The 20882-nt window shown below is 49.8% G+C and overlaps 1 protein-coding gene and 1 long non-coding RNA gene across 2 annotated transcripts; one reads left to right on the top strand and one right to left on the bottom strand.

The window, feature by feature from the left end:
• Window positions 1-1903: 1903 nt before the first annotated feature.
• Window positions 1904-3903, bottom strand: LOC118887900. Its single transcript, XR_005018197.1, has 2 exons — window positions 3001-3903; window positions 1904-2272 (listed from the first exon to the last, which is right to left on the bottom strand). It is a non-coding gene; the product is annotated as an uncharacterized LOC118887900 (long non-coding RNA).
• Window positions 3904-13021: 9118 nt separating this feature from the next.
• Window positions 13022-18001, top strand: LOC118887814 (dipeptidase 2-like). The gene is given in 12 exon segments (XM_036838633.1): window positions 13022-13078; window positions 13126-13673; window positions 13997-14123; window positions 14428-14557; window positions 14779-14920; window positions 15222-15291; window positions 15412-15463; window positions 15466-15587; window positions 15954-16038; window positions 16707-16782; window positions 17432-17567; window positions 17668-18001. Coding segments are annotated over 12 exon segments (1803 nt in total). The 3' UTR covers window positions 17926-18001.
• The last annotated feature ends 2881 nt before the right edge of the window (window positions 18002-20882 follow it).

Below are 20882 nucleotides of genomic sequence, written 5' to 3'. Positions count from 1 at the left end.
CTTGACCCAGTTTCATTTGGGAATGAAGTACAGAATCAGGACATTTACTGTAACAGTCATTCCAAGGGAATATTCTCTTAAAGACAAGGTCAAAATGGGGTTAAACTCAGAACTTAAAAACCAAGTCAACAATGTTCCCTGCAAATCACTAGCCTCCAGGGCCACCCCTAGGGGGACAAGCATGGAATTTGGTCCTAAAAAAGGGATTGACAAATACACACTACTACATGTAAAATAGATAACTAATAAGGACCTACTGTATAGCACAGGGAACTCTACTCAATACTCTGTAATGACCTATATGGGAAAAGAACCTTAAAAAAGTGGATATTTGAAAAAAAAAAAAAGTGGATATTTGTATAGGTACAACTGACTCACTTTGCTGTACAGCAGAAAGTAACACAACATTGTAACTCAACTATACTCCAATAAAAATTTTAAAAATAAATAAATAAATAAATGATAAAATACTCCTAAAGAAAAGAAGTAGAGCTGTGTACAGGAGCTCCCCTGAAGTGATGAGGAAGGGGCATGTCTAAAGAGTGAGCTCATGGGAAAGTGTTTTTTTTTCCAAATACAGAAACCAAGAGTGGGGTGAAATGAGGATAGAGTCAGGTGGAGTGGGGATTGGACTGGGACCCCACAAAGGCAAGGGCAGGAGGGTCCTCAGCCGTCCCTGCCAGCTGCTGGGCGTCTGCGCTGGCTTTAACAGCCATGCCCATGCTGGGTGGCTGCCCTGGGGGACAATCCCGGCGGCCACTTCCTCACCATCCAAGAGGACTTCCCTCTGGCAAGAGCTGTAAACACCTCCTCCCCATCTGTCCTCACCTGCCCTGACTTCCCTGCGGAGGGGAAGAGCACTGAGCAGGCAGGCGCACAGCAGGCATTCACTGAATGGATGATGGCGTGCAATTTGCAAACCATCTAGAATGCGAAAACCACAAAAGCACCAAAATGGCACATCCATCAACGGAGTCTTCCCAGGCTATGTTCCTTTTCACTTGAAGGTGTGAGCAGACAACCACTGTATCCAAAGGGAAAATGAATGAATGGTGAGCATCATGTAGAGTTTATTGATCAAGTAAAACATAACCAAGAAAATGGCATGTTGCCGCCTCTATATAAGTGTTATTATATTGCAGGGTGAATGAGCTGCAATGGTCAGTCATGCTCATAGATGACTTCTATTGGTAATGTTCTTACCCAGAACACCAAGTTTCAGAGTTTTGTTTGCTTGCTGTTCTGCATTACTTATAATTGACATCAATGATGACTCGTTTCTCTGTATTTCCCAGCTCTCATTTAATCAAATATCCGTAGCATCTTGAAGTAGAACTGGAAAATTAGAAGTGTTCTATTTGAGCGTCTACTTAACACAGAAAATTAAACCCCACAATACACACACACACACACACACACACACACACACACTGTCATCAAGCAGCTGCCACCAGCTCACTTCCCCCAGGTTAGATGCCCTAGGAGAGAGCCCAGATGTCAGAAACTCCAGGTCTCTGGCTGTGGGTACCTGCTCCCAAGGTCATGCTCACTTTATCTAGTTTCAGGACTAGAGTAAAACACAAGGATTCGAAATAGAGTCACAGATGTAGAAAACAAACTTATGGTTACCAGGGGGGGAAAGTGGGGAGGGGAGAGGGATAAATTGGGAGATTGGGATTGACATATACACAACACTACATATAAAATAGATTACTAATCAGGACCTACTGTATAGCACAGGGAACTCTACTCAGTACTCTGTAATGACCTGTATGGGAAAAGAATCTAAAACAGAGTGGATTATATGTATATGTATAACTGATTCACTTTGCTGTACACCCGGAACTAACACAACATTGTAAATCAACTATACGCCAATAAAAATTTTAAAAAACACACACAAGGATTCTCCAAAGATCTTATGTTTGGACCTGATTCCTAGATCTTCTTCTGGGAATTGGGGGTGGGAGGAGAGAGAGTAAAGGAAACAGTGGGGTGGGGCGGGGGGACGTGCATAGGGAAATGAGCGCTTCATGGTGGAAGCACTGAAGCACCACAAAAGGAGTTGCATCGATCCTGGAGAAATCCCCTCAAGTCCCCTCCAGGAAAACTTCAAAACTCAGGACTGTCGATTCAGCGCACCTGAAAAAAACAGAGCAGATGGACGTCAGGACCCCGTTGGGATCCTGCAGCTCCATGGCTGCGGCCCCAGCAGTTTTGAGGGCAAACAGCTCACTCCAGAGTTATTGATCCAGCCACAGCAAGGTGCAATCTGCTTAAAAAAAAAAAAAAGAAGTCTGTTTGAGAAATAGACCCACAGACACAGAAAAGAAAATTTCGGTTACCGAAGGGGAAAGGGTGAGGGGAGGGATAAATTAGGAGTGTGGGATTAACAGAGACACACAGATATATGATATATGTAAAATAGATGAACAACAGGGTCCTACTGTAGAGCACAGTATTACTGTGCTCAATATTACTCAATATCTTGCAATAAACGATAATGAAAAAGAATCTGGAAAAGAATATATATATGTATGTATGTATACGTATGTATGTGTGTATGCATAACTGAATCACTTTGATGTACACCTGAAACCACCAACAATGTAAATCAACCATTCTTCAGTTTAAAAAAATTTAAAAATAATTTTAAAGTCTGTGTATGTACAGCAACCCTACCCCGTCAAGCCGGGAAGACGAACAGCAGTTAAGTGTAGCCAGAGGCAACCCACCACATTGTCCCCAGCACGCAACTCCAGACATGGTCAGAAGCCTTTTACTGCCTGAGAGTTTTAGCACATGAGGGGGAAGCTTTTCAACTCAATTACCATTCAATGGTCCTGATGCTCAATCACAGGGATTAGCTGTGAAGTTACTAAAGCCATTACCAGGGGCTGGAGTCGCCAGTTGAGTTTGAAACGTCAGTGCCTTTCCCCTGACACCACCTCCCCTCTTCCCACTGTCCCTCCCAATCAGAGGTCCTGATAATTTGGTAACCTTTCACAACAGCAGGGAGTCATCCTTCAGTCTTGGGATCAGGGACTTTGAAATGCCCAAGGAGTCAATTACAGCTTGGCTCTGTCCCTGGGAAAAGAAAGCAGCATCCGAGAGGTGGAAGGAATTGGGGTCCTGGGCAACGCGGGCATGTGAGTTCCGAGGCGCCTTCTCCCAGATGGTGCCTGCATCCCACCAAAGCTTCCGAGGAGACCACAGCCTGTAGGGGTAGAAAGAAGAGCCTGGGAAGACCCAGCTCAAGGTTGCTCTAAGCAAAAGAGAATATGAATGGAGAATTGTCTCGAATTAGAGGAGGATTGCAGGAATGTAACCCTTTGTATTCTAAAGATCTGACAGTGAATTGGTAGGTAGGTAGGACCTTGGCTAGTTGTTAATCAATACCCATTGGCCCTTTCTCTTTGCTGCATCCAGATTCCCTTCGACAGCCCCCTTGCCTCTGGGTGGGGCCCTGGGACGAGCCCTGACCAGTGGACCATGCGCAGAAGTGGCTCTGTCCTCTCTGGGCAGAAGAGGCCAAGAGCGTGCGTGCCTTCTCCAAGCTCCCTGCTTCCAGCGCGGGGCTCTGAGGACCTGAGGAAGGTGACGCCACAATGTTGAAGGACCCTGAGTCCCTCACATCTGCAAAGAGCAGAGTCTCCCACTCCAACCCTAGCCAGTAAATCGAGCAAGAAAGAAAACTTGAACCTGTATGGATGAAGAATGTCGCCTGCCCTGTCAGTCAACAGAGTGTTGCAGCCGTCAGCCATCATCAGCCATGGCAGCCATCCCCGATGGTGCACCCGGAGGGGACTCAGGATGGAGAAAAGCAGGATGCTGGCTCTAGATAGTTCAAATGCACATCAAAGGAAGGATTCCAATGAGCCCAGACTCCTGCCTCTTCCCATACATAGAAGAATGCTACATTCATTAACTTGAGATGTCTGGTTTTTCTTTAATTAACAGTAATCTTTTCATGTTCCGACTACCTGGTTGTTTTGGGGTTTTATGTTTTGTTTTGTTTTGTTTTTGCAAAACTCCTATATGTCCTGGTTCCTCCCTTCCCTCTTCAGTGCAATCTCTCAGAGCGATCTGACACTTCCTCCCGGGCTTAAGTCCTCAGCAAGTCCACCAAAAAAAAGATGATTCTCAACTTTTAGTTGTGCATTTTTTTCAGTCAACACCTGCTAAGCCACTGAGGTTTTAGGTTGTTTGTTAGTACAGCTACCATCAATTATCCTGACTGACAAAATGACATAATCAGAATTACAAACAAAAATATCCACCATATATATATATATATAGATAGATAGATTTATATCTATATCTATATCTATATCTATATATATAGATATAGATATATATATATAAAAACAACAAAATAACTGAATTAACTGTCCAAAAAAGGGAGCTGGTTAAATAAAGGACGGTACACGATACAGCCATTAAGACACGTCTTTAAAATGATGCTAATGACATGGGGATACGATAAAAAGTGAACTTATTGTTTTTTATACTGCAGAGTAGTAACCAAAAAGTAATTGTAAAATCATTTAAGTACTTTGCTTAGAGTCTTTGAAGGGGATTTATGGATCACAGATTTTTTTTTTTAATTCTCCCTTTCCCGTCTTACCACAGCACTTGCTCCCACACTTCCTCCTTCAAATATTCTTGCACAAAATCCCCACCACTAGCCTACTTACCTCTAGCCTCCCCTTCGTTTTTTCCCCAATACTGTACCCCCAAAACTAAAGGACAGTCCACCATGCAGAAAAGGAAGAATAGGTGGAAGGAGGGCAAGACTACTAATAGTCACACATCAACAATGCTCACCCAGAACCTCTGGCAAAAGGAACTTCATTTTTCTACATCTTTCCAGAATCAGAATCTTGCTCACCTCTGGCCCAGGCTCAAAGGGAGCTCTTGTCATCAGAGAAAAATTAAGGAGTTCTCCACTGCCTGTGAAGGTAACTGAGGATGCTTTCTGCTACATTGCAGGCACGGAGAGAGAGCATGTTTAGCTTAGTCAAGGCCTCTTTCATGACATGGAAAGAAAAGAGGTCAAAGTTACATGAAAATGAAGAATCAAAGAGTTCTTTGATTTTTGAAAGAAATCATTAATTGCATGACTTTTGATCAGACTGCATGTCTTATCAAATCTGGAGCTCATACTTGCACGTGGATGAATAATACAAGAGTCCCCACAAGATCCCTCTTCCTCTGCAGCCCCATGTTTTTCTCCCTTTGGCTGGTGACAGTGGTTTTTTTCCTCTACGTGAGTTGGATGGGTTGGGAATGTGTCACTTTGAAAAGAAGATGCCCTAACACCTGTCCATAAAAAAGGCAGAGTTCTGGTTACCTCAGCCCTCCCGTCCATTCTGGGCACCCACTCAGGGCTCCAAAATGATCTTGTTGGCTGGGCCTCCACAGTAGATAGGTGTGAATTAAATGACGAAGCTCTGGGCTGCGTCAGACAGAGGGGGCAAATCATAGTGTCTGATAGGACAGGTATTTTGCCTGTTTTTAAATTTCTACACAATGGGGGATCCTTTTCTAGGCTGACCCATCTGGAAGTTGCTTCCCCCACCCCCGCCCAGGTATCAAATTTAGCCTCAACAGAACATGGGCCCTCAGAGATGCCACAAACATAGAGACCCCAGAATGAGAAAAAGGAGAGCGCTGTAAACCTGGATCTCAAGGAGGACAGAAACAGGCATTTTGCAGACAGCATGAAAGGAAAGCACAGAAAATGACTCCACTTAAAACAGAATTTTGAGCTACAACAGCTCCGGGGACTTGAATTCTCTCCAGTTAGTAAATACATAGTTTGCACCATCTTACCACAGAATAATCTGAGATAAGACGAGAGACAGGAGACTAAAGATCGACAAAACCTAGATTTTGAGTGAGGAGGACTCTGAAATGGGCAAGAATAGAGACATTTGCACTCAATACAAAAAGCTGAGAGTTTTGTCCACCCTTGTGAGGAAGGTGAGTATTAAGAACCTCAGTAAAGGGGCTTCCCTGGTGGCGCAGTGGTTGAGAATCTGCCTGCCAATGCAGGGGACACGGGTTCGAACCCTGGTCTGGGAAGATCCCACATGCCGCGGAGCAACTGGGCCCGTGAGCCACAACTACTGAGCCTGAGCGTCTGGAGCCTCTGCTCCGCAACAAGAGAGGCCGCGATAGTGAGAGGCCCGCGCACCGCGATGAAGAGTGGCCCCCACTCGCCGCAACTGGAGAAAGCCCTCACACAGAAACGAAGACCCAACACAGCCAAAAATAAAAATAATAAATAAATAATAAATAAAAAATTTTTTAAAAAACCAAAAACATACAATCTGGAAAAAAGTTGAACACCTATATATCCACTGCAAACTTTACAATTAGTATTTTGAAAAAAATAATAATAATAACCTCAGTAAAAATGACTTAGAGTCTTCAATTAATCCTTTTCTTAGTAAAAGTGGAGGGAGATAAACAACCTTAGTAATCGTTACGGATAATATCCGGACTATGGATGTGTCATTGGCAATGATATTATAACCATTCCTGGAGTATTACAATGGGCTGGTCATTGTCAAGGGCACTTTCAAATATTGTGCTGCTCTGCCCGAGCGCACTGCAGTGTAGATGTGATGAGTCCCACTTCACAGAACATAAACTGAGACTCCGAGAGGATATATGATGCTTTATAACACCAAATACAGAAAAATTTAAAGAAAAAAATGTCCCGTAGTCAAATCAGTACTGTTATTTTAATCACTTTTTCTGCACTTGTATTATTAAAATTTTAACAAAATGAAATACTCCATCTAGTATTTTGTGCCCTGCTTTTACACTACATCTTCCCACCATTAAATATTCTTGGAGAAAATCATTTTTAAGGAATGAACTGTTTTCCATCCTTTTTTTAAAAAAACATCTTTATTGGAGTATAATTGCTTTACAATGGTGTGTTAGTTTCTGCTTTATAACAATGTGAATCAGCTATACATACACATATATCCCCATATCTCCTGCCTCTTGCGTCTCCCTCCTACCCTCCTTATCCCACCCCTCTAGGTGGTCACAAAGCACCAAGCTGATCTCCCTGTGCTACGCGGCTGCTTCCCACTAGCTACCTATTTTACATTTGGTAGTATATATAAGTCCATGCCACTCTCTCACTTCGTCCCAGCTTCCCCTTCCCCTTCCCTGTGTCCTCAAGTCCACTTTCTACGTCTGCGTCTTTATTCTCCATTCTTAAGTTGGGCCATCCGTTATTTAACCAACCCCCTATTGTGGGATTTTTAGGTAGCTTCTAATATTTTGTCCATTACACTACTGGCTGAGATGAATATTCTTGAACATAAGTCTTGTACATAAATTTGACTTTCACCTTAGGATAAGATCCTAAAAGCAAAATTACTGGCTCAAAGTGTATGAACATTTTAAGGCTGTTGATACACAAATTGCCAAATTACCCTCCAGAGGGTTCGCACTCATTTCCATCCCCATCAGCAGCAACAGACGAAAACGGTCTTTTCCTTACATCCTTAGCAGCAAATTTTGTGCATTCTTAAAACTTTCTACCAATTAGATGAGCAAAAAAGAAATAGATTTATAACTTGCGTTTCTTTGTTAGGTAGTGAAGTTGAACATCTTTCCATATTTATTGGGGATAAGCTTCTGTTCTATGGTGAATGCCCTGTCGCATCTTCTACCCGTTTATCTATCACTGTGTTGGGAGATGCTGGGATGCAGAACCTTCTTCGGTGCCTGGCGTGGTTCTGCTCCTGCTGACACAGAGTCCTCTCTCAGTGGAAGACGGCTGCTCCTTAGCACTGAGAAAAGTCAGCACCCCTACAGCCTGCCATGGGCCTGGAAGGGATGTCTCAGTGGCTCTGGAGGAATTACATTCAGGTCTCTGGATTTAGCAACTCACCAGCAACCAGAACTGGTACTTCAGGACTAAATGACTCTGCAGTGTATCAGTTCTCATGAACTTGACCTTCTTCCCACCTTTTCACCCAGTGACTGAATCAGGCCAAGCTGCGGTGGAGACACAGCTTCGTCTCTCTTCTCCCGGGAGTGGGACTGAAAAGCCAGTACAGAGCAGATCATCCCTGCAGACACTCGCTGGGTGACCCTGGGGCACAGCAGGAGGAAAGAAGGGTGATCATCCTCACCCTTCTTGGAGGGTGGAGCCACGTTCCAAAAACAGATGCAGTAAGCACGAACCACACAACCACCCAGATGAACTTGAACTCAGCAGTTGGAATGAATACCCCCTCCTTTCTGCAAGTCACTGCTCACCCTGTGCCTCTCTCCATTGGTGAGTGGTTCCTTCTGGCTTGAAATCACTACTGGTGACTTACCACTGCTGGTGCTTTACATTGTTGTTTCCCCCACGAGAATGTCAAGTTCAGGGCATCCAGTTCCTCCGCGTGAAACCCTTTGTAGTTGCTATGGGTGAACGGACGAGTGAGAGATAAATGAACAAAACAATTTTTCCCTAGCACTTCCATGCTGTTTCTAAATGACAGATTTCCACAGCTCCCTCCCCCATACAACCACAGACTCTTTGAAGACATTTCTCTCTCTCCCCGCATGCCTGGCACAAAGGGGGATAAATGCTAATCGAGGGAATGAATGAACCAAACCTTATCTGGACCACAATAACGCCTACTTGAGCTCATCTTTCTTTTGTTTTTTTTTTTTGATGTTTTAGTTTAAATTTTATTTCCTGCCCCCAAACATCCATTAAGCGCCCAGGAGAAGGAAAAGGGGATGTGACTAGCAATAGAGAGAAATGTTCTTCACAACAATGGCCATGGCAAGCTTAGGCACTTTTGGTGAGATCTCTCTGGGAAGTACTGGCAGAGGAATAAAAGGCAAACTGACACAGAAGTATCGCTTGGTGTGCATTTCCAGGCTCTGCCTTCTTTCTCATCTCTTGGTGGCAGGCGGAGGAAGAGAAGAAAAGGTTAAATTTTTTTATAAACCGGCAGAATAAGCTTATCACATCCTCTCACTATCTCTGCATAGGTTCTAGTCTCTGCAGCATTATATAAGCTTTGCCCAAAGTAATGAACAGTTGAAAGTCAAATGTAATACTTCACCAAACAACTTAAAAATGCTTGCGCACCGGAAAGGATTAAGTTGCAGAGAACACAAATGGACCCAGAGCAACCTTTGCCAAAAGAGAATATTGTGCTAAGTGTACAGCCATAGCTCTTTTCCATATGAAGAAACAGTCAGAAGGATAAAAGAACTTGGTCAAAATCACACAAGTAAGTAGGACAGAATCTGGTCTGTCTGTCCCAAGGGTTGTGTTCTTTAACCACCAGGCTAGCTTTCCTCAAATCTGATTCATGCATAGAATAACTCTACCCCTCTGTTTGCCTTGACTATTCCCTGTTTATACGTATGCCTGCTGCAGTTTTTCACTATTGCCCACTTTGACTTCCAAAAGCAACCGAGAATACACAATACTTTGGTCACTCTATCCATGGACCACTGTGGTGGGACTGCCCAGGAAGCTTATTAAAAGTGCAGCTTCCAGAGCCCTACTCCAGATCTAGATAAGTTTTCTGAGGGTTGGCTCAAGAATCCAGGTACAAGTCTTTTGAAGTGGTTTTGTAGAACCCCCCAGGTGAGTCTCTCGCTCTCCTAAGTTAATAAACCATTTCTTCTGCCTCCCGCAGTTGCCCAGCCAGGTCCTGTTAAGGTAGGAGTCCCCGCACCACATCAGAGGGATGCTCCCAGCCAAGTCATCTCTGGAGCCTTGGAGAATCTGGATGGTCTCGTGCTGGCCCACCTGCCATGACAAACCTCCTCCAGAGCATTCCCCTTCCCATTTTACCTTCTACCACTCCCAAAGGCAGTCTGCTCCAGTGAGGCCTGACTTCGTCTGTCCTAACGTGCACCCGCTCATTCAAGCAGTTTAGGAATACAAGGTGCTGTGGTTCTCAACCAGGGTGGCCCAACCTCTAAAATAGTAGTCCAAGCAGTCTCTACCTCCTGGGCACATCCCCTCTGCAACAGCCCCAGTAAACGAATGTCCCATCCTTGCTTTTTCAAGGTCGGCAACAGGGAGTCCCCTCCTAAAGAAGGTTCTCTCGCATTGCCACACTCTCAAAGGCTGCCCCCAGTGTGCTTCCTTCCTGTGGGCCTGATCAGGCTAAGGGCAGAGTTGTCTCTTTCCTTCTCTGAGTCGGACCAAATCGTCTTAGTAACACCTCTTCACAGTGGTGACCGTGTGTTTCACGGGGGCTGCTGCTGAGCCTTTATCTCATCCTTTCATGGTGGAGAGAGGGAGGATTATAATGATTTTTACTTCTAGGGGAGAGGGGAGTGTAATGATTATGTTGTCATTTTGTATTATGTCCTTTGGTCATGAACTTGTTTTGAATTTCATATGAAAATGGGCCCACCATTCCCACTTTGTGAGGTCATTCAGCACCCTCATTTTGCACCTTTAACATCTCTCTCAGTATCCCTTGGAAATGTTTGAAATGGCATGAGCTTGTCCTCACATTCCTATCAGCTGTAAATCCGGAGCCCCAACATGAACCTAACCATTGAGCAGAACACCTCTCCACTACCTGTGTAACACTGGGTAGGCCCCTTCACCTCTTGCTTTTCTTCAGTCCTCAGTTGTGAAAATGTGAGGGTTCTATGAATTTATATTTGGGGCAGGACAAGGGCGAGGAGAGTGTGTCTTTGCTTTTATTCTTCCCAACTGGAACGTCTTCCCTCTCTTCCCCATGGGTCCAAATCTCACTTGTCCTTCAGGCCCACTGCCAAGGAGCCTTCCCTGATTCCCCAGTCCACACAAATCTCTGCCTCTTAGGGTCAGTGCCGTACAACCTAGCTGTCTCTTACGTTAATCTTGCCTCTCAAGCCAATCTCAGAATGTGGGTCTCTCTTGCCCTCCTGGGGCCCCTGGGGCTGTGCCAGCCCACCGGCACGCCCCACGTGGGATGTCTGCTAGACTAGGGCATGGGTGGGGAGGCCCAGGTGTGAGGGGCCAGGCAGAGTCCCTCTGCTCTCCCCCTGCTCTCCTGCACAAAACACTTTTAGAACCAGTGTCCCTTCTCTAGGGACTCATAGAGGCGATGGGCCAAGGCTGTGTTCTGGATGTCAAGTAGATTAAAGGTCTTCAGCCAGAAACTGGGAGAGACATGAGAGGGAAATTCTGGCAGGAGACTGTGTACAGCAGAAGTGACTGATCAGTTCTGATTTTCTTTGCAGCAGCAGTTCCTTTGGCCACGCCAGCAAAGGTGGAAGCAGAGAAGCCAGTCCCCAAACGTGCTCCCAAGAGAAAGCGCGCTCCGGAAGAGTCAGACAAAGATCTGGGTTGCCCCAGACCCAAAATCCGGCGATTGGAGCACGGTGCCAGGAGGTAGACCCCACAGAATCCTGCTGGCTGAGCCATTCTGAAGAGAGAGCAATGGTGTAACTGCCTAAGGCAGCGAATGCCTCTTCCTGCTGTGACCCACCCCGTCCCCCTACTGCCCACTGCCACAGATCACAACCTGCGGCGTTCTGTTTGAGCCTTCCTCAGCCAGGAGCCTCCTTCCACACTAAATGGCCATAAGCAAGGAGCCTCAGAAACTGACGTTTGAAATGAGAGTCTGCCCTGAACATCCCAGGGCTGAAGCTGGCCTGGAAGAAAACGTGACGTTCCTCTGCTCAATCTTCAGGGGCCCCTTTGTCAGCTGAAGACAGAAAAGTCTGCACTCTGCGAGCCGAGGAGGATGCAGGAGCAGAGACAGGGTGCAGAGAAGCCTTAGCAGTCTACAACATGGGCTCCTGCCCTGAGCCATTGTCAGCGGCCACCACCACAAACCAGGGGGGAGCTGGGTTTTTTGAACCTGAAAGCAGCAATCTGTGGCTTCCCAAAGAGCCTCCTGCCTGGGGTCTCAGGAGGCAGGATAGAGAGACCCAGGAAGACCTGCTCCCTGAAGCAAGAACAGGATGGAGAGTCAAGCAGCACGCACCCTGCCCCGAGGTTCACATGCTCCTTTATTCCCAGCCCTTTCTGCCCCAGGGGGGTCCCTTACTGCTCAATGTTTTTCTGTAACAGACTTCTAGGGTCGCCAGTGCTCACACTTAGGTCACTACCCCTGTGCTAGGCACTCCTGCTACCCAGGAAAGCTTCCAAAGGTGGAACAGCTCCAGGGGGTGCCAGGGATCAGAGCAAAAACTTGAGAGGCTGGGGATGAAGGATTTGGGGCACAGTCCCTAAAGCATCTCAGTGGTTGAGCTTCTGTGAGAAGGCACATCCCCTCTAGGTGTGTGTGTGTGTGTGTGTGTGTATGTTGGGGGGAGGGGGTCCCCAGAGGAGGCAGCTAGGGGGAGGGCCTGAGGCTGGAAATGAGGAATGGCGTGCGGCCTCTGAGCAAGCACAGGCACTTAGCCCTTGAGGTTTCTGGGAAAGCTAGAGCCACAAGGGCCACGAGATAAGGCAAGTGTAGCAGCAGAACCCAGGTGTCAGGTCTTTCCTCAGAACCTATACTTCTCCACGAGGCCAGGCCTTACATGCTGAGGTAGGAGGGATCCTGGCCAGAAGGTCGGCCAGCAGCTCTGGGAGGAAGGTTGCTGCGATGGGGGCTCTGCTGCCATGGAAATGACTTCATTTCCTTCCACTCAAATAGCCTACTGACTGGGTTCCTGCTCTGTTGAGGAAAAGGGTCGGTGACTCTCCCCAGAAGGTGTTCAGTTCACATCCCAAAAGTCCCTCTCTTCAGGCCCTGGGGAGGTGTAGCAGCTCCTGAGGGCGCTCTTTCCTGAGGCTGGCTGACAGAAGTGGGGGGGGTTCCTGAGAGTTCCCGGGTGCTGGTTGAAGTCCCCAGAGAATGGTCATGCAGGCTGGGGAGTCAAGTAGGTGGAGAGAGAAGGTCGGGGGCAGGGGGCCCCTTCCTGAATCCAGAGCTCACAAGGTTACCCCCCCATTTCCAGAAACTCTCTCTTCCCCCACACCAGCCCACAGGGCCCCGTACCGGGACACCGGGAGCCCAGAGCACGTGTGGCCGCAGAGATGCTCGCACGCAGCCCTCGGAGTGCGCGGGGCCGGCTGCAGGGAGATGGGGACGAGGTGTGCTCCCGGGAGGCCTCGGGCTGAGGGTGGTCCTCTGAGAGAAGCGGCCCAGCTTGGCCAGGAAGGTGAGAGGCGGGGGAGAGCAACCTAGGGCGCCCCCTCGGAGCAGCGGGAGTGGGAAGAGGCGCAGGGGCGGAGGGAACCCGCGACGGGAGGCGAGTGGGCTCTCAGCAGAGGCCAGCTTAGCCCGCGGGAGCTGCCTCTGCGCAGGGGGCGGGAGGGCAGTGCCGCCCCGGAGCTGCCGGGCTTCGCGGATCGCGGCTCTCCGCACACGGCTCGCAGGGCCCTGTGACTCTGTATCCCCTCCCTCACCCCGCCCCCCTCGCGAGGCCGCGCCGCTGGGTGGCCTGTGTCGACGGGCACAACCCCATCGCCCGCCCCTCTCACACCCGCCTCTGCCCACCTGCCTGGCCTTGCGCAGCTTGCGGCCCGGGGGCCTCGAAGGTCCCCGCGCACTCCGCCAGCGGCCTCTGCTGTGTCTGCTGCTGCGGCCGGGAACCCGCGTCCAGACCACGCCGGGCACCTCCAGCACCCCAAGTCCGCGGGAGCGCACGCGGGCCCTGAGGCGGGACTTCCCGCTTGTGGACAGGGGGCTGCAGTGTGTGCGGGCTGGTGGGGGCCGGTGGGGGCCTAGCCTGGCCCTGGGCAGGGGAGGAGGTCCAGAGCACGCAGAGCTAGTGGGGAGGCTCCCTCACACCACCCCTGGATGTCCTCTCCATCATCTCTGCATGCCCTTCCCCTTCTCTGTCATCCCCTCCCTGGTGGGAAGCCCTCAGCCCAGGCCTCAGCTGCTCCTAGTATAGTCTGTGTGACAGTGGGAGGTGGGGGACCCCCCGGCTGGCCCAGGCCAGGCAATGTGTCCTGCCTGATCCCAAGACCTAAGGAGCCCACCCATTTGCCTTGACCTCCCTCCAGCCACAACGACATGCCCCTGGTCCTGTGGCAGTTTTACCACAATGGGCTACAGGATGTTAATCTGTGCAATTTCAGCCATGGCCAGACCAGCTTGGACAGGCTGAAAGACGGTCTCGTGGGTGCCCAGGTACCAAAGGGACACACAAGGTGCCACCATGGCTGCTGGGGAATGTGGGGCAGTTTGGGGGCCTCAGAGACCACAGGTTAGTCACATTGGAACTAAGTTACCATAGTGACCTAGAAAGTGCCATGCCATGGATGCTGGGGGCTACAGGGGTCACAGTAAGCCAACCTGACGGGCATCCAAGTACCACAGGAAAAGCAACGCATGACATGTGACTTCTGGGCACAGTGAGTGCTGGGCCAGCTGAGGAGGCTATGAGAAGCCCAAGGAGTTCCAAAGCCCAAACCAAGCCCTGGCCTTTCCTCAGTTCTGGTCAGCCTACGTCCCATGCCAGACCCACGAACGGGATGCTGTGCGCCTCACCCTGCAGCAAACTGACCTCATCCGCCTCATGTGCGCCTCCTATTCTGAGCTGGAGCTTGTGACCTCAGTTAAAGGTAGACGGGGGACTTCCCTGGTAGTCCAGAGGTTAAGACTCCATGCTTCCACTGCAGGGGGCTCAGGTTTGATCCCCGGTGGGGGAACTAAGAGCCCTCATGCTGCGCGGCACGGCCAAAAACAAAAAGAAAAGGTAAACAGACTGGTGGTGGTAGGTGCTAGGGACTTCAGTAAGCTACCCCTGCCTCTGAAAATGATCATCTGACCTACCTGCCCCCAGCTCGCAACAATACCTGGAAGTTGGCTTGCCTCATTGGTGTGGAGGGCGGCCACTCACTGGACAGTAGCCTCTCCATCTTGCGTACCTTCTGTGCGCTGGGTGTGCGCTACGTGACACTCACCCACACCTGGAACACGCCCTGGTGAGCGCAGTGCAGATGGTAAGGGCCCAGTGAGGCAGGGATCTGCCCAAGATCACGCTGGGGCCCAAAGCAAGTTTACCCCTGGGATCCGGCCCTGAACCTGGGGTGGGGAGGGGAATGGAGGTTTGCAGAACAAGACTGAATCCCCAGAAGGGCCCTCCTACTGCCAGGCACAGCCCAGTTTGGGTCCCTCCTCTTGCACTAGGGAGTTGCAGGTGTAGACGGTTCGACAGAACCTCTTTCTAGGCTCTTGTAGCCAAGTCATGGCCACCAGTCAGACTGCCTCCTGGCCATCCTGCAGGGCACAGAGCTCAGCAAAGGGTATCCACCCCTTCTACAGCAATGTCAGTCGGCTGACCGGCTTGGGCGAGGTAAGGACCCGGGTTCCATACCCTGCCCCACATGAATGTCCAGCCCCGCCTGTTCCCTACAGATAAATGCACACAAGGTAAATGCAGCCCTGATGCCCTCTCCCCATCCTGTCCCTGCAGAAGGTGGTGGCAGAAATGAACCGCCTGGGCATGATGGTGGACTTGTCCCACGTCTCGATGCTGTGGCACGGTGAGCCCTAGAAGTGTCACAGGCAGCTGTCACCTTCTCCCACTCAGCTGCCCGGGGTGTGTGCAAGAACACTCGGAATGTTCCTGATGATATCCTGCAGCTTCTGGTGAGAGACTGCCCTGGCCCTCAAACCTAAAGCAAGAGGTTCAAACCGGGAGCCCTTGAACCTGAGCCTCTTCTCCCTCAATTTCCTCAAACCCCAGGTTAAATATCTTCTGCCCCCAAAACCCACGGTCCACAGCCCCTGAACTCTTGAGCCCTAGGTGGGGGTCGAGGTGGTAAGATACTCCTCCAAACCCGGAAACCCAGGGCCAAGACACCACCCAGACCAGGGCTGCGGCTCCTCCATTCACACAAACCCAGAGAGGAGACGACTCTGACCTCAACACCTTCCTCACAGGGGCCGAGAGCGTGAACAGGCAGGTGGCTGTGCTGGGGGCCAAGCTGACTGTCCACCGGTCCGCCCCTGCAGAAGAAGAACGGTGGCATCGTGATGGTGCCCTTGTCCGTGCGGGTGCTGCAGTGCAACCCGTTAGCCAACGTGCCTACTGTGGCAGGTGAGCCTCACCCTGGGCTCTCTGAAAACTCTGATTTGGAGCTGAAGCTGGGTCCAAATTTGGGGAGGACTTCAGAAGAGCCCCAGTGGTTTGACCCACCTGTTGGCAATAGGTACAGCTCCCAAAAACCCAATAATGGACGGTACACAGCACCTTGGTGCCATGTGGAACTGGAGCCACGGAATCAGAACTGCGATACTGATGGGTATCAGGGAGGCTGTCAGACACAGAGCCCGGGTGCTGCCCATCTGTGCCTCTGCAGGGGCTCCTAAAGCCCACTGTCCCTACCTCTGGCCAAGGGACTGGACAGTTCCTTAGGTCTCTGGGGTCTCCATCAGTTGTACTCTTGTTCCTCTCTCATCCTCCACACCCGGGGAAAGGAGCCCCCACAGGTTCTCAAGGAGACTGGGAGGCAGGGTGAATCTTGGGTGGGAAATGGCCCAAACAGGGGGCTCTGGGTTCCACTCCAAATCTGAAGTCCAGTCTAGAGCCAGCTGGGATCACTTCAGATCAAACCTCAGGGCCCTCGAGTTGATACTCTCGGTGCCAGGCCACGAAGGAACTGGCCTGTTTGGCCTACAGGCTGCAAAAAGGGGAATCAGCAGAGGCCAGTCATCACCCCCACCCCTGCCCTGGAAGCCCCACACTGCTGACTTCCCATTCTTCAGATCACTTCGATCACATCAGGGCAGTCACTGGATGCAAGTTCATCGGGACTGGCGGAGGTTATGACGGGGCTGGCCGGTGAGTGCTTCCCCGTGGCTTGTCTCGGGCTGGCTGGGCAGCAGTGGGGCTTTCACAGCCACCGTGCCCACCACACTGTGGTCCTCATGGCCTTGACCATAGTCTCAGGTGTGCTGGCCCAACTGCTATCTCCCCTCTCCCAGGGTCTGCTTCCTGGGCTCTCCTGTCTGTTTGGCCCTACTCTAGGTCATCATATTTGTCTAAAACACCACACAGAGCTCATCTGCCCAGCATCTGCACCCATCCAGTGCCAGCAGACCCACGGCCTCTGAGCAGACTCTTAGCAAGGTCTGGGCTGGGCTGACCATCTTCTCTGCCTGCAGCTGGGTCTGTGCATGCAGGGGGGTCAACCCAGTTCTTAAAAAGCTTTTCTTCTCTTTATAAATGGAGGCAAAAATTGCATTCAGTGAAAGGCATAGATCTTAACAGTACAATCCAATGACTTTTGACGAATAGTCGAGGCGCTTTGGGGGCCTTCCTCTGAAGGATGAAGAGCAGGAGTGAATCATTTACTCTCTCCAAGTCTCCATTTTCCATATCTGACCAGGGCTGGGGTTCAGTGGATCCTGGACACACAGGGCTTTGGTTCTGACTCAGGACCAGGGAACAGGTCTGAGGCCCAATAGCTGGCTGGCTGGCGGCCACACAGGTTCCCGCAGGGGCTGGAGGACGTGTCCATATACCCGGTACTGATAGAGGAGTTGCTGAGGCATGGCTGGAATGAGGAAGAGCTCTGGGGTGTGCTTCGAGGAAACGTGCGGCGGGTCTTCAGACAGGTGGAACAGGTATGCTGGGCTGGGCAAAAGAGGAGCTCTGAGCAGGTGGTCTGAGCAGGTGTACGTGGGGGTGCTGTGAGAGGTGCTGCCCGCTGACTGCCGCCTCCAGGTAAGGGAGGAGAACGAGGGACAGAGTCCCTTGGAGGATGACTTCCCAGATGAGCAGCTGGGCAGCTCTTGCCGCTCCGTCCTCCCACGTCTGCATCAGAGAGAGGATCTGGCTCCAGACCAGAAACTAACCAGAGCTGCGGTTCGTGGGAATCCCATTTTGTCACTTAAGTGGTCATTCTCAAAATCTTGCCCCCACATGGGCCCAGGCCTCACAGTTATTGCTGCCTTCCCAGTCCTCATTGTTTGGCTCTGGTGATCCAGTTAATCCTGCCAGATGTCACTTTGGCAGCCACAGATACCCCACAAAGTTTCCTTGCATGCGAGCACAAACATTTCCTGAAAATAAGTGTTTTTGAAATGGAATCAGCACGAGTGTCCTTCTCCGTGGTGGGGTCTGTGGTGCAGGCTCCCAATACTGGGGTTTGGTGGGGGACCCTGCAGTTTAGACACCGGACACTCAAGGAAGACCTGTTGGCAGTGGCCTGAGGAAACCCAGGTGGCTTGGCTCAGCACTGGAAGAAGACAGTGGGTGGCTCTGACTGCGGGAGTGTGGACCTTACTCGGTTCCCTCTGTGTAGTTCACCTCAATCCACATCCTGACCCACTGAGCACACCTGGGGATCTTTCAGGGAATTCTGGTTCAGATGCCCAAGAAGAGAACATGCCTAGATCACAAATGATCTTTGTACCTATTTGCACAGAGCCCAGAATCTCAGGCTACTTAATGGGCCATGGACCTCCAATGGCTAGACTGCTCTGGATGTGGGCACACCTCCTCCCCTGTTCCTCAGGGACTTCCTCTCTAATCGGTTCAGGCTACTTAGACAACCACCGCATCTTCCCCCAGTTCATTAATGATAATAGCAACTGCACTAATTATAGCCAAGATTGAGTTAATACATTGAGTTAATAATGAGATGTAGGGCTTCCCTGGTGGCGCAGTGGTTAAGAATCCACCTGCCAATGCAGGGGACATGGGTTCGAGCCCTGGTCCGGGAAGATCCCACATGCCGCGGAGCAACTAAGTCCGTGCGCCACAACTACTGAGCCTGCGCTCTAGAGCCCGTGTGCCACAACTACTGAGCCTACATGCCGCAACTACTGAAGCCCGTGCGCCTAGAGCCGGTGCTCCGCAACAAGAGAAGCCACCACAATGAGAAGCCTGCGCACCGCAACGAAGAAGAGCCCCCGCTCACCGCAACTAGAGAAAGCCCACGTGCAGCAACGAAGACCCGACACAGCCAAAAATAAACAAATAAATGCATAAATAAAATTTAAAAAGAAAAAAGATACAATACAGTATTGTTAACCATAGTTGCCATGCTGTACATTACATCCCAGAACGTATTTGTCTTGTAACTGGAAGTTTGTATCCTCTGACCACCTTCACCCATTTCCCCCCCACCTCATCCCCATAGGTTAAAATTTTAAAAGAGAAGCCCAGATAAGCTTCAATGAGAAGATGACATCTCAGCAGAGATTTGAGTTAGCCAAGTTGGTATCTAGTGGAAGAGTGCACAGGAGAGGAAAGGGCCAGTGCAAAGACCCTGGGGCAGGAGCTTGTCTGGTGTGTTAGAAGAACAGTAAGGAGGCCACTGTGGTTGCGGCACAGAAAGGAGAAGAGAGTAATGGAATTCAGATACACAATGGATGGAGAGCAGTAAGCAGATAGGACACAGTGGTCAGACCCCGAATGGCCCTGTAGGACGCTCTGCGGGCTTTGTTAGCTCTTCACGATAGGAGCCAGTGAAGGGTTTTAAGGAGAGGAGTGGCGTGACTGATCACATCCCCCATGATCACGGTGACTGCTGTACGAAAAACAGACTGTGGGGGCCACGGTAGACACAGGCAGATCAGTTAGAACGCTCTTCAGTCACCGATGTCAGAGATGATGGTGGCTCAGGACGGAGAGATATTAGGGGAGGTGGTGAGAAGTGGTCACATTCTAAAAATATTTTGAAGGTAGAGCAACAGGAGTAAAACGAAGAAAATCAAAATCCCATGTCCCAGAGATAACTGTTAATTTATTTACTCTAAGCAAACATGGTCCCCTCTAAAAACTACAAAGCTTGCCAAGGATGCTCTTCTCAGAGGTACTAACTTTTTACTCCTCAGCCTACTCCGTCCTGGCCTCCCCCCTCTGCCACTCTCCCAAAACTGCTCTGATTAAAGTCACCAATTACCTCGAAGTTGCTCAATCTACGAGACGCTGACCTGTCCTCAATCTTGTTTTGCTAGCAACACATGGCATGGTTGAGCCTCCCCTCTTCCTTGATCTCTCTCCTCCCTGGGTTCGTCGACCGCACACTCTCCCAGTTTTCCTCTCTACCCCTGCTTTTCAGTCTCTTTTGCTGGTTTCACCTCCTCCCCTCACATGTTGAGGTTGCTCCTTAGTCGTGGGCCCTCTTCCCTTCTAATTTCACACATCCTCCCTCACAAATTTATTCACTCCCATGGTTTAAAATATTGGCCATGATCATCTCCAAAGGCATCCCAACCTCACACCAACTGCTCAAAACACATCCCCACTCGGATGTCTTAAGGGCAACTTCTACTCAACATGTAGAAAATAAAGCCTTGATCTTCCCTCCTAAGCCTTGTCCTCTGTCTCCAATTATTTATTTAACATACGCTTACTGAGCCCCTAAGATATGCCAAGCACTGGTAGGCACTAGAGATAAAATGATGAGGCAGGAGGGAAAGGTTCAATAGAATGGAGGGTTATAGAAAGGGAACTTACAAATATGTGTGAAATTAAAACTGTGTATGGTGCTACGAAGGAGCAGTTACGTAAGGCTGTGGGAGTCTATGTCAGCAGGGAAGAGACTGATGGGGGTTGAGGAGGGTCTCCCTTAAGAAATAATCTCTGGGGACTTCCCTGGTGGCGCAGTGCTTCAGAATCCGCCTGCCAGCACTGTTTACAACAGCCAGGACATGGAAGCAACCTAAGTGTCCATCGACAGACGAATAGATAAAGAAGATGTGGCACATATATACAATGGAATATTACTCAGCCATAAAAAGAAACGAAACTGAATTATTTGTAGTGAGGTGGATAGACCTAGAGTCTGTCATACAGAGTGAAGTAAGTCAGAAAGAGAAAAACAAATACCGTATGCTAACACATATATATGGAATTTAAAAAAATAAAATGGTTCTGATGAACCTAGGGGCAGGGCAGGAATAAAGACGCAGACGTAGAGAATGGACTTG

The sequence above is a fragment of the Balaenoptera musculus genome, chromosome 21, assembly GCF_009873245.2.
Source record: "Balaenoptera musculus isolate JJ_BM4_2016_0621 chromosome 21, mBalMus1.pri.v3, whole genome shotgun sequence".
Taxonomy (NCBI): domain Eukaryota; kingdom Metazoa; phylum Chordata; class Mammalia; order Artiodactyla; family Balaenopteridae; genus Balaenoptera; species Balaenoptera musculus.
The sequence above is the reverse complement of the archived record's forward strand: the minus strand, read 5'-3'. Positions and strand labels throughout refer to the sequence as shown.